The sequence below is a fragment of the Lolium rigidum genome, chromosome 3 (genome assembly GCF_022539505.1).
Source record: "Lolium rigidum isolate FL_2022 chromosome 3, APGP_CSIRO_Lrig_0.1, whole genome shotgun sequence".
In the NCBI taxonomy this organism is placed as follows: Eukaryota; Viridiplantae; Streptophyta; class Magnoliopsida; order Poales; family Poaceae; genus Lolium; species Lolium rigidum.
In genome coordinates this window covers 282950489-282964489 of record NC_061510.1, presented here as the reverse complement: position 1 = coordinate 282964489, position 14001 = coordinate 282950489, and the positions used below count along the sequence as shown (strand labels likewise).

General features: G+C 41.5%; 1 protein-coding gene across 1 annotated transcript; it reads right to left on the bottom strand.

The window, feature by feature from the left end:
* Positions 1-3943: 3943 nt before the first annotated feature.
* On the bottom strand, positions 3944-10586 carry LOC124703495 (protein STICHEL-like 1). Its single transcript, XM_047235701.1, has 6 exons — positions 8670-10586; positions 7474-7690; positions 6014-6574; positions 4531-5251; positions 4123-4198; positions 3944-4041 (listed from the first exon to the last, which is right to left on the bottom strand). Exons 1-6 carry the CDS (start codon positions 10584-10586, stop codon positions 4009-4011), a joined length of 3525 nt encoding a protein of 1174 aa, XP_047091657.1. The 3' UTR covers positions 3944-4008.
* Between the last annotated feature and the right edge of the window lie 3415 nt (positions 10587-14001).

The window sequence follows — 14001 nt, the reverse complement described above, 5'->3', positions numbered from 1 at the left end:
TGGTCCGCGCGCGTGGCTCCGGCGACCCCTCCCCCACCGACGACGAAAGGCCGTCAGGGGAGAGAGGGCACCGGAGACCAGCGCCGGAAGAGTTGGTCGCCCTCCTGTTCGCCTTATCCGCAGGGAGAGAAGGAGAGAGACCCAACCAATTAAGTTAGGCTCACTTCCTAGCGCCAAACCCCCGCATTGAGTTAGGCTCACTTCCTGGCGCCAAACCCCCGCATTGCTCCTAGGAGGGGCGGCTCGAGCAGAAACCCTAGCCACCGCCTCTCCAGACCCTCCCCTCCACCCCCCTCCCCCTGCGTCGCCGCCGGATGATGCCGTAGGTCAAAGGCTGCACGAAAAACGGTGGTGGCGGGCTCACTCCCGAGCACGACTGGCAGTGGCGGGGGTTTCTTCCATCTCGCGTGGCGGATCTCCTGCCTAAGATTCGCGGAGGCCCTAGATGATGTGGCTCGTCTGGCGGAGATGGACGTCGGGGCGGTGACCCTAGACTTCTTCTGCGACCTTGGCGACCGTTCTGGCCGCAAGGGTGGCACGGCGCCTGGTTCGAGGGACTTGGCGCGGCTAAGCCCCTCGTCTCTATGTGGTGCGGGTGGTGGCGGTGGTACGATTTCAGGAGGGTGAGACACGAAACTTCGCCGTCTGTTGCCATCATGCGACATGTTTCGAGTCCCATTGTGAAGCCAGTTATGAAGAATGTCATGACGGATGTGGACGTCTAGTAATGGTGGATCGAGTCTTCAGTGCAATGATGAACTTGCTTGGTGATTCGTGACTCGTAGCAGCGGCATCGGCAAGTGGAGGCGGCAGCACAGGGGGAGTACAAAGTTTTATCTTTCAGGGTAAAAATCCAAGGTCTGGCCATAATTAGTTGTGTCTAGAAATGACCTTGTTGAATTAAGCTTATGACACATACTATGAAGCTTTGGGAGAGTTGATTGACCATCGCTTGAGAAGAGTGACGAGTGTCACAATTTTGTTGATTTGCTAGCTTATGGAGAGATATAGGGTGCAAAAGAAGAACCTACATATGGTTTTCATTGACTTGGAGAAGGCATATGACAATATACCAAGGATGGTCATGTGGTGGGCACTAGAGAAACACAAGTCCCGAGAAAGTACATTTCCCTCATCAAGGATATGTACACATGTTGTGACAAGTGTTTCTGCCGAAGATGGTGAGACTGATACCTTTCCATTAAATATAGGACTACATCAAGATCAAGGTTCAGCTTTGAGCACATACATTTTTGACTTGGTGATGGATGAGATCACTAAGGACATACAAGGAGATATCCCTTGGTGTATGTTTTTTGTTGATGATGTGGTACTAGTAGATGAGAGTAGGGTGGGTGTCAATAGGAAACTTGAGTTGTGGAGATAGACCTTGGAATCCAAGGAGTTCAGACTTATTAGGACGAAGAGAGAGTATATGCGGTGCGACTTCAGCAGCATCAGATGCGTGGAAGAAGGGGTTAATCTAGGAGGACAAGTACTGCCTAAGAGGGACACCTTCAGATACTTGGGATCAATGCTGCAAAGCAATGTCGATATCGATGAAGATGTTAGCCACAGGATTGTGGCAGGGTGGATGAAGTGGCGGCAAGCATCTGAAATCCTGTGAGACAAGAATGTCCCACAAAACTTAAAGGTAAGTCTTATAGGATGGCAATCAGACCTGCCATATTTTATGGAGCAAAATGTTGGCACACTAAGAGGCGTATGCTAAGGTGGATATCGAGTTGCGACCTTGGCAATGTCCATGGATATGGACTTAGGGTTTCGGGGATAAGTCGGACAAACAAGGCTTATCCCAATTCCATGGATATGGACTTAGGGTTTCGTTGGTGGTTTCATCGATTGGTCAGACAAACAAGGCTTATGCGACAGATTAATTATGAGGCTAAAGTGTCGTAAGCTAGAACAAGCTAGGGTTTATAGCAAATATTCGATGATCTCCCGCTGGCTCCTCCTAGCCTTTATATAGAAAGCTAGGTCTCAGAGTCCAGTTTAGGCCGGTTTACATATGCAACTTGCCTAACTAGAAATATGTCAGCTCCGTAGAGGGCCTTTCCTTATTCAGCAAGCTTCATCTTGTGGGCTTCGGCTCCCATCATCATAGGCTTCTTTCAGGGTGACACAAACCATAGGTCCAATTAGGCATACCCATGTCAGTGGATGCGTGGCCACACAACAAAAGACCGGATTAAGAATGAAGTGATACGTGATAGGGTTGGAGTGGTACCAATTGAAGAGAAGCTTGTCCAACTTTTATAGATTAAGGTGGTATGGGCATGTCCAATGGAGGCCGCTAGGGATTCTAAGGGTATCGATAATGCAAAGAGGGGTAGAGGATGACTGGAATGTACTTAGAGGCTTGGCTCATGATAGGGCTGCATGGAAATCAGCAATCCATGTGCCCGAACCTTGATGTGCCTTTTGCTTTTTTTTTTCCACTGGTTTCTGCTTGACTTCATTATTCACTACTTTATGTTCTACTTTGCCATTTCCACTAGTTTCAGTTTGGATTTCATATCTAGCATACCTAACTTATTTAACAAAATACTTGGTTGTTGGTTGATTGGACTTTCTTTAGGGTGAAAACCTAAGATCTATGACCGGGCAACGATGGAGCTTGCGCAGTGTATCTTTTTTGGAGGCGTTGTCTTTGAAGAATTTGGATTCCAGGTGTTGTCTTGGTGGTAGATGTACTACAGCGACAAGGGATAGATCACTGTAGCGGAGTTTTTTTCTTCTTCTTTTTGTTTTATAAGGGTGTGTGCATCCATAATATCTTTAGGGTGTTGCATTGTTGCAGATATTGAATGTAATTGGTATCTTCGTGATATTATCATATTTCCTTTTGTTAAAAAAAAGTGAGTATAATTAACACATGTCCAGAAGTATAGCATTACTTGCAAAGCGTATGCGCCGGCTTAAGCAACTCCGACTCTGTTGCAAACTCAAAGATAAACTCAGCTGCTTCCAACTCCGATTCCACCTTGATGTTGCAGTGCTCACGTGAACGTCCGGTCTGTATACGTAGTTGTCATCCAACGCCGACTCGGATTGCTCTACATGCGAATCCATCGTTATATAAACTTCGTCGCAACCAGCTACAGCAGCATCGCACTTCGTCGCAACCAGCCAACCAGCTACAGCAGCACCGCAAAACTCGAGCCCGAGATCGATCGCTTGGCCGGGCAGACATGTCGTCACGGAAACGCTTCTCGCTGCCGGTGGTGCTCGTCTTCCTCCTCGTGCTACTCTCCCTCGCGGGCGCAGCCTTCACGTTTCCGGGGGATGCAAATAATCGACAAGAGATGGAAGGAAGCTGCTGCCAAGGACGCGCCCTGGATAGACCTTTACCCATAGCCAGCGACGAGTCGACGACCACTAGTCAGCAGTAGCTTCAAACCATTAGATAGTTGTAACTTAGCACATGTATTTTTACTGATGTAGGTCAGAGCTCGGATTGTATGTGATGCCATGAGATCTTCACAGGTTCTTGTGCAGCATCATAAATTTCATATATAGGCTCTTGATTGGAATTCTCTTTCTCTGTTTTTTCAACAGAAGTGGTTGCCACAATAAACAAAGGGATGTGTACTGAACTGCTGTCGAGTACATTAAAATACAAACAACTATCTGCAAGAAACAATGCACTAAAAACCTAGAACAAGCTTGCTCAATAAACTATCTAATGTTTCCCAGCAACGCACCTCAGCTATAGTTTGGCGACGGATTACATATTGAAATTTTTGTATAACAATAAAAGAAGCATAGATTGACAAGATCGACTTTCTGATATTTGCATTCCTATCAACGGTTCTGCTCAGCAACCAAAACTTAGCTCTGCCAAGTTACCGTGTCAAAAAGGCCGCGATCTTGCATCAGCAGAGCGCATCAGGCAAGATTAGAGGTTGCAAACACAACCTAATCTCTTGAGTTTCGCAACTGTCTTCCATAACGCAGACAACGGTAGTCATTTCGAAAATTCCAAGATTAAGATGGCTTCAAACGAGTCTGTCGTTTTGCCTGAAATGCAAAGAGATATCACAAGTAGTTGTGAGGTGAGACAGACCAAAAGAAATGGGTAAATGTCGATTCTGATCTTACCTTTCCTCTTTTTGATTTTTCAGTTTTCCAGCAGGGGAAGAGGCCATGGCAACCAGGTGCTCCAGACTCGGAGACACTACAAAAATATACATATATTTAAATCTCATAAAAAGCTAAGAATATGCATTATTATAATTAGAAACTGAGTATCTACTAGATGTAGCCAAGTTTGGACAATGCAGGAGAACCACCAAATTAAAGTCAGAATAACAAACTAACAATCCTTAGTCTAAACTGACTGCAGTGTTGATTTCTAAAGTTGCATCAGCTGATGTGACGAAAAAACAAGAACTTCATTTGCAAGCAAGCATTTATTTCTTTTTACTGGTAAAGACTTTCCGTTCTTAGGACAATATAAATGCTGAATTCATGTAAAAAACCATATCAAAAAATTAGTTTATTACTTACACACTCTCGTTGTCACAATTTGCCAAATCATTATTGCTGTGCAAGAGGCTTGGTGAAATAACGAATCCGTTCTCCCTTCCAACATTTCGGTCCTTCTGGGGACCATGACTGTCACTGATCTTTAAAGCTCTCAATCCATTACTCAAATCCTTGTCAATATTCCTTGAGGGCACAACAGTCGCCATTGAGGATTTCCTCTGGTACTGACCACCACCAGTTTGTGGTACAACTTGATTTTTCTCAGGTCTCGCACCGGGTGTGTGTTTTTCAACAGCTTGGAGCCATGCACTCTCTAACCTTTGCTCCTCAACAGTTGCTGTTTTTGACCGTTCGGTGGGGACTTCTTGCCCTCTAGTTCTATGCATTCCTGTATTTCCTTGAGTGATATCTGGTTGCACTCCTCCACCAGCAGCTGAAGCATTGCTGTATTTCTCCAGCTTTTTATCGATTTCTTCCGAATAACCTAAACTTCTAGGCGGGTTCAGAATTCCCTTTAGTCGGTCACTGCTTGTTGAGCAACTCAAGACATCAGACTCAACTCTTTCTTCCAGGTCGTTCTCAAGCTTGAGTTGTCCAGCAAGAAATTCTGACATTAAACCGACTTTGACTTCCACGTTGCATCTCAGTACTGTCTCCATTGAGTTTCGGATGCTGCTCACAAATCTTTGAGCTCGAGACTTTATTTTGCTGTCCTCAAATGATATGAAAGCAACTAAATAGCCTGTAATGGAAGTTCATCAATTCATCTTTATGCATAAGAACAGCATATATTTTTCGTATTAGTCATGTGCTAGTTACACATAAAATAAAGAAAAGGAAACCTTTCTTTTCGTCTTGTCAACATTCATGGTATTTCAGTTTAAACCAAATTGTTTAAATCCTTTGAAGTGCTCAAATTACATGTTTAGTTCAAATTTAGTATGAAATATGCTGAACCTGTTAGGTCACAGGGTGACTATAGTAGGTCTAATTTGGATTAACCCAAAAGGTAGAATCATTTGATGAAGGTCCAAAATTTCATAATGATGTAAGCACAAGAAAGAAAACATTACATATATCGATACCAATATAAGAGGTACGAGTTAGGCTCTGACGAAAATCATCTTAGCCATCCAACCTAATCTAATGGCTAAAAAAGTTAAATTGGATATAGGAAAATTGTATCCTAATTGCAATTAATCTTTCAGTAACACCTTACTAGTTACTCTTTACAACCCCTATTTTCAAATTATGATTGATTGCACAACCTATTTCACATTTCTTAGTTGTGAAACTATGATTAGTTACATTATTTGCCTCTCCATGTGATGTATTGTTACAAAAAAAATTATGGCTGTCATATTTTTTGTCTAAATTGCTTCAAATTGTGCAACAATAACGGACTTAAAAAAACTGAGAAATTTCCAAAACTTTGACATTATCTTTATACTGGAGAACATGGGCACTGCATGTGTATGTCTGCTAATACATTGTATATACCTACCTTCATATTCTTTGATGGATGCTAGTTTCCCATGATCACAGAGTAGCTGCCGCAATGTCTTAGAGTGACAGTTTTCTATACATGCTCTCCAAATTTGAACAAGGCTGTCTGAGCTTCCATTAATTATAGGCCCCTGCTCAGTAGAATTTCTTGTTTGAGCAGAATCCAGTAAAACTCTATCAACAGATCTACATTGCCCATAAATTAGGTTGTCACTGGGCCTCATCCGGGAAGATAACGAAGCAAGACCATGAGGACTTGAGTGCCCACTGGCTGTTCTGTGGTCCATTGCATTCCTTGAACCACGAATAGTGAACAATGGATGAGAGGCACTCCTGCTTGCAGAGGATTCTCTTACTGCGTCCAACATGGTCTCACTAGCTGCTTTACCGCTTTGTTTACTGCTGCTTCTAGAATGAGTTTCTGAATCACGGCCAGAACCAAGCTGGAGCAAAGCTGCAGTGAACCATGTCGAACGCTCACTGGATAGTCTTAACTGCTTTTCAGCATCAGATAGAATCTTCAATGCTTGTTGCAATCTTTCTAACTCGGCATCAGTTACTACAGAAGGCAAAAGTGCTAAAACATTAGACAGAGCAACAAAATAAATGATGAGGTGGTGGCACACAATAATGTTTACTACTTATCCGTTTAGATGAATAAGAAAATAGCCTTCCAGGGAAGTGGTTGTATTAATTTGTAATATGTTTGTTAGCACCAGGGAAATTTGCACAAAAGTGATCAAATACTTCTATTGGTAGTTGCAATGATACTAGTAACTGCATGCACAACCAAAGCCATTAACTTTTGTGCAAAAAATATATGACCATTTTTTTCTGTAGGAGTATATTACATCATAAGAAAACGCCATCCATTTTGTTCTTCTCATAGTTATTCAGAAGAAATACAGCTCACTGAGTAATACACTTACCATTCTACTGTTTCTGACCAAGTCTTGTCATATGCTTAACGGTAAAGAACATATGACAGTGGGATATGCACATTTTGAAGTCATTACGAGTCAATGTCAGACAAAATACAAAAATGTCAGACTATAAATAAGGAAAAATGATATCCATCGAATAAGATCCAAGTAGATCATGCCATAGTGGTATGTTCCCACGAGTAGCTAGAGTCATCTCATTAGCAAGAAATTAAGTCAGAAGCATTACTATTGCAACCAGAATGCAAGATAAGACTCAAGTATTAGTAGACTTTAGCTGACAAAATCATTTACTTGTGTTCAGCAATTCGAAAAGACCAACAAAACTGATAACACGTGGGCATAAAATCATCAGTTCCATGAGTCCCAGTATATAAAAATGAGAGATCAAACTAGTTCACTCAGTCAGCTGACACTGAATGATTCTTGCAAAGTACGATATGAAGTTAAGCATAAATGATAATAAATCAAAAGATTATGAATTGAAAGAATTGCACCCATAAGTTGAAATACTCACTATTTCGACCACCGTTTCCTTCACCGCTCGTAGGGTCAGCTAATCTATAGGTCCCAGCAATGATGTCCATTATGAGTCCAGCTAACTGAGACATTAATGCCATCGGATCAACACCAGAATCCATCAGTTCTCTGGACCTTTTGACTGTTTCAGCAGTGTCTGATGACATGGCTATCTCTAGAAGATCAAGCAAATTCTCCTCTGAAACAACCCCAACCTACAAAATGTAATTCCAATTTAAGTGTGACTAATTTGGATAGGATAAGTACTGATATTTAGCAAAAGTGCAAACAAAAGAAGTATTTTTCATGTTGGATTCGTTTAACAGATCAAGTTCAGTTGATTTTAGTATAAGCTAGCTGCTGGATGGTTTTGTTGCTGGGGTTGTCATTCCGGATTTCAGTTTGCTACAGAAAATCTCTGATTCGGCATTCCACCACAGTGCATATCCGAGAGGTTGCTCCAACCTCTGAAGGTAATCTTGATCATCATTATATGGTAATCTCTACAGAATTTTGTTTGGATAAGCAAAAGTTGGAATACGGCTCGATAAAACATACTCCAAGAAAGGCCTCATGCATGGTGAAGTAAAAAAATTAGTACACTATTTTGCAAAAATGAATCCACTTTTAAATAGTCCGAAAGAGTAAATTGTTAATGTTTATTCCAGACAGAACATAAAGCTAACACTCATAAACTGTAGGGAAGAGTGTGAATCTAAACAAGATACTTGGGCAGACATATACATGTTGTATGGTACTACTGTTCCAATGAATAAGCATATAAATTTTTTCAAAAGTCAAACCTTACTAAGTTTGACCAAATATATCGAAGAAAATATCAACACTTACAATATAAAATAAATACAAATTCATTTTATGGTGAATCTATTAATATTGATTTGCCATCATAAATGATCATATTTTTGTCTAAAACATTGGTCGAACTTAGATGTCGTCGACTTTTGACTAAATTTACACACCTTATTCATTGGAACAGAGAGAGTAATAATGTCATAATCCTATTAGCGCATCCATGATCTATTAATCAAACCCAAACATAGCAACTTCGTAGATTAAAGTCTCCATTTAGACATGTGCAAGCCACAACAAAGAAACCCTCAAAGAAGCAAACAGTACTACTAACAAAGCACATGAAAATTCAAAAAGTTAGTGCATGACCTAAAAATGACTTACCAGATCATTTACAAGTGAAGGTGTTATCTTCTTCCCCAGTAAACTCAACTGATCTAACATTGTCTCTGCATCTCTTAGCGATCCATCTGAATTTAGCGCTATTAAATCTAAAGCTGCCAATTCAATATCAAGATTTTCCTTGACAGCGATTTTCCTCAACCGGCATACTATGTCAATGTCTTTGATCTTTGAAAACATGTATTTCTGACAACGTGATATGACAGCCCGAGGGAGGTTTTCAGGGTCTATTGTTATGAATATAAAGACAACACGAGGTAATGGTTCATCAAGAAATTTCATGAATGCTGACCAGACTTTAGAAGATACCATATGGCATTCATCAACAACAAACACCTTGTACTGCGAAGAAGTTGCTGATGCTGGTATATTTTCAATCAAGTGCCTAATTCTGTTTATACCTTTTCTATTGCTAGCATCAACTTCAATTAGATTAATTCCATTTCCGGCGAAGAAGTCAGTACACTCCACACAAGTCCCACAGGGCTTATTCTCTCCATTAGCAATGCAGCTTAAAGCTGCGGACAATATTCTCGCGGCAGAAGTCTTTCCTGTCCCACGAGGCCCATGAAACAGATATGCTGGGGCTATTCTCTCCCTTATGATAGCATTACTAAGTGACTGTACTACAAAGTTTTGACCAACTATTTCATGATATGACCTTGGCCGGTACTTCTGGCTCAAGCTTCTCTGGTCTGAAACTGCATGATCAGCCCCACTCACAGGCAGAGCAATTCCATCCTGACTTTTACAGCTTGACCATCTTCTGCCATCTAATCGGCTTAAAGCTTCTAAATCTAGTTCTCCAAATATGGTTGAAACTCCCTCGCTTGCTGAATCAAATGATGAATACGAAAAATGGCAACTGTCCCCCAAGAGTGGCTCACCTTGGGAAGATTTTTTAAGATATCCACATTTATTGGAGCCAGATGATCTCTTCCTTCTGTGCATTGTCCGACTTCCACACAACAGACTGCTTCCTTTTCTTCTAAGTGTATCAGATAATGAAGGAGAACAACTTCTTTCAGATCCTTTATGTTTACTCCTCTTTGACCAATATGGAATGGCACACCTTTGACTTCTCAGCCCATCTTCATCAAGTGAAGCAGCAGTTGTTGCATCCCATGAACCGACAGTGCTGGGATTCCTGCCTCTGTACCTGTAGTAAGAACTAGTGGAGACCGGAGTGCAAGAAAAGGAAGACCCTTCTCTTCTTGCCATTTTCAACAGCTTAGAGGGATTCGATGAGCTGAGACATCCAGAAGCAGGAAACAGCGGTGATGTAGAGCGAGAAAAGTAGCCTGCCTTCTGAAGCAGCTCGTGATTCTCCGAGTTATAAGTCTCTGTATCCTCAGATTGCTCACCAGAGTTAACATGGAGGTCTAGCAACTTTGAAACTGTTGAATTTCTCATTGCTCCCTTCTTTGAGAATGAACTCCTCCTCACCCTCCTAACAGTTCTTTTAACAGGAGTGCCTGAGTTTGAGCCTTGGACACTGTATATGCTAACAGGAACATCCAGACATGTGTCACTCCTAGAGTCCATAACATTAGAAATGCACGGGCTTTCCAGGCTCATATTATCCTCGTCAAACTTTATCCCACTTTCACTGGATTTGTTAGAGTGATGCCTCCAATTGTATAGATAAACATTTTTCCTTTTCTTTTCACTTTTTGGAGGCACGATGGCTGGCTCTGTGTTCTTTTGTGTTAAATTACCAAAAATCTCATGGTGATTCATAATGCTAGAATTTGTCATGCATGACCTAGAACTCATTGGGCCTCTCCAGGATGAGCATGTTTCAGGATCACGCAAGAACCGTGCCTTTCGCAAGGCAGTAAGTTCTTTCTTTAGGTGAAGCTCACTGGGACCAACACACCCTTCAACCGTGGATGCCATAACTGAAGAATCAGATATGCTGTGACAGACTAAAAGGAAGTACCTGCAGTAATCAATCCAAAATATTGAAGTCTGAATGTCTGATATAACTAAATAACACTAAATGTATACCTGAGAAATAATATGAACAGATGATGGAGAAATAGATGCATGAAGTGGGAAGTGGATGTAAAGTGCAATCCAATGTCAATGAGTAGAATACGAAACTCATGGACTAAAGTACAGATAAAACTAGGTACTCTCTCTGGCTCTAAATACTTGTCGATACTTGTCGCAGATTCAATGAATCGCAGATTCAATGAATTTTAGCCTAAATCTGCAACAAGTATTTAGGGCCAGAGGGAGTAGATCTTTCAATATTAATATGTGAATGATAATGCCTCTTTTCACAAAAATAGAAACTTTGGCATGGCAGGTCATTACATATACTAATCTAGGGATGTTTCCTGATAGTGATGTTATAAAATATGAATACGGATAGAAAATAGGTAGCCTGTTTCTGTCAATTTTCTTTTTTTGAGAAAACGCAAAAGGCCTTTATACTTCATTCATTGAAAAGTGAGAGAGTTCATTTCTGTGAATTCTCATTCAAGAATCTATAGCATAGAAAAAGTATACAGAGCCAACCAGCACTAAAAAGGGACTGCGAAATTTTACAGGTAGAACCGATATGACTGCAGTCTGCCTAATTTGGGACTATTTTGCTATCATAACAAATAACACGATAGATAGAAGGTTATCAACTAAAGCATCTGGTTTGCTCCAAACAAGTAGGTTCTAATGATCCAATATCGCATATCAGAATGGGTGAGCTGCCAAGTGCCAACAATTGAATTGACTAAGTACTTTTACTGCCTCTTAAGTCATAAATGTACTTTTAAAATATAAAAAACTTGAAGAAAGCCAGCAGATTATTTATGTTTACTGAACTGATGGAACCTTTAAACATATAACTGGGACAAGTGATAAATAATTAACAATGAACATTGGGTTCAACGGTTCCAAAACTCAGCACTGCAGATACAATCAGTAGAAAGAAGAATCTGGAAAATTGAGAACTCGGGAAGAACATGTGTTTACATAAATAATTGTCTTTTTACTATATAACAAACTGGCTCAACACAATGATGGTGTTTTTAGGAGACATAACGAGACAACTGGCAGCCTCATTCAGATTTTTTTTTTGCATCTATTAGCTGGAGCAAGCATTGATTGCCATTTTCTAACTTCGCAGATAGTATTATCATAAGATGCTACCGAAGAATAGGAAGTCTCTATTTTCTATTATATGCTTTAGTAATTTCTTTGTCCATTCTCTTCTCTGAACATTCTATCTCCCGGTCTGTCTAAATGGAGCATCAAGAACATTTCTTGTTTGCCAGAAAATAAAATAAAAGCAATGTACAAAGCATGCACTTTGAATTGCCCCTTCTAAGCAATCACGCAAATGCAACAAATTATATCACCCACTTGCCCGCAACAAATTAAATTCGAACAGCATGCTAACTCAAAGTTTAGCCACCATGCATACCCTCGAAAAACTAAAAAAGGGTGCGAAGTGTAAGCAGGTTCAGATAAGTTTCAGGTGATGGCCATGACGCTGACAGACAGGTTCACATAACTAAGTGAAGCAAAGACAGTAAGGAAATAACTCACCGTCTGGGATTTCCTCTCAAGGGAAGTCGACGACCGGCATTCTCTGGGGCAGGTCACGTTTGGCAGATCAGCGCCTCGCAGCCAAGGGTTCAGCTGAGATCAACAAGGGGGAAGGAGGTGGCTGAGCCGAGGAAATTTTATGAAATAACCAGATCAATTTGCGGAAACAAAATCGCAGCTTGGCGCTGGGACCGAATCGGGAACACTAGCATTGTAAAGAAAAGCGACATTCCGTTTTCCATGCGCAAATCTAGGAACAAATCAATAACGTGCTAGAGCCTAGAACAGTCCCACCATTTCCCACCCGCTACTGACTACTTACCGGAGGGGGGGGAGCCGCAGCGGCACCAAACCGGATCGAACGGCACGAATCTGCACCTACGGAGAAGCAATAGACAGGTCGGTCCTACAATGGTATGAACAGATCAGCAAATTTCAAAAAAGGCGGCGCCTTTAGGGCCCGGAACCTACCGGAACCCGGCGGGCGCGCGGGGCAGCGAAGGCGCGGAGTCCGAGCAATGCGGCGAGTCTCCGGGGAGAGAGATTTCAGGATCTCCCTCGCCGCTGCGCCCACAGTGTGGTGGAGGCCGGGCTGGGCAGCAGTCCTCCTCCCTTTCTCTGCTCGCTCGTGCCCTGCGAGAGTGGTTTAGTTTTAGTTTAATCTGCGTGCTTACTGAGTAGTAGGATTTTTTAATTGGGGATTGAGCTGGAGGGACATGGGAGGGAGTTTGGACAAGGTGGTGGTGGGTCTTGGTTGGGAGTGAGAAGATTTGCCCTAGAAAATCAATGGCTTTGGTCCAAGAAGACTGCCCTGATTTCAGGCCCACGCGCCGGGGATTCTCTCTCCTCCACCACCGCACCATTATTATGTTTCAATTATCATGCCATGATGCTCTTCACTTCACAGAAATCACGGGGTGGTGCTGATCGGTTTTGGTACTCGTGGCTCGTGTCTCATCACTTGAACCGTCTACCATGTTAACTATTCGAAAGCTTTTTTTCTATTAGTCAGACAAGTAGTCTAATTAGTGACCAATATGTTGGTAATTACAACCGAGAGATAATGTCGTCCATTGAATTATCCACTCTGCAGTATGAATGAACATTGAAAAGGACAAAACTTACATTTAGAGCAACCCTTAGGTTTTAAAAAAGACTTGTATAGGAGTGGGATCTTTTGCTTCGACAATGCGCAGTAAATAGGTGATAAATACACTATCATGTTTGGTTGCGAAAAGGCTCACTTCCATTTGCAAATTCTAACTCAGTTACATCCTCTCTATAACTTGAATTGGGGGGAAGCATTTTGCAAAAGAACAAAGTAGCTGGAATGGCAAGCAATTATCTCCTGGTTTTATCGGTATTTAGTAGTTTCTCGACGAACATGCTCTTCTTTTTGTGTCCCTAAAGAGGTGTTAACACGACAAACTCTTCAGCTCTAGATTCTGTTGGCAAAATGACAAACAAAAAAGAAAATATTGACAAGACAAGTGGAGTACTATGTTATCTTGGACCAAAGATCAAGGGGCTAGGGCTAGGCGTCCATGGCTTTGGAACAAAACAGAAACATACTATCAAAATGATTGTTCAAACTAGCTAATGATGATGCAATGTGACATGAACTTATCCGTGATAAATACTTAGGTGTTGGAGATATGCCCAAGAGGCAATAATAAAAGTGGTTATTATATATCTTTGTGTTTATGATAAATGTTTATATACCATGCTATAATTGTATTAACCGAAACATTGATACATG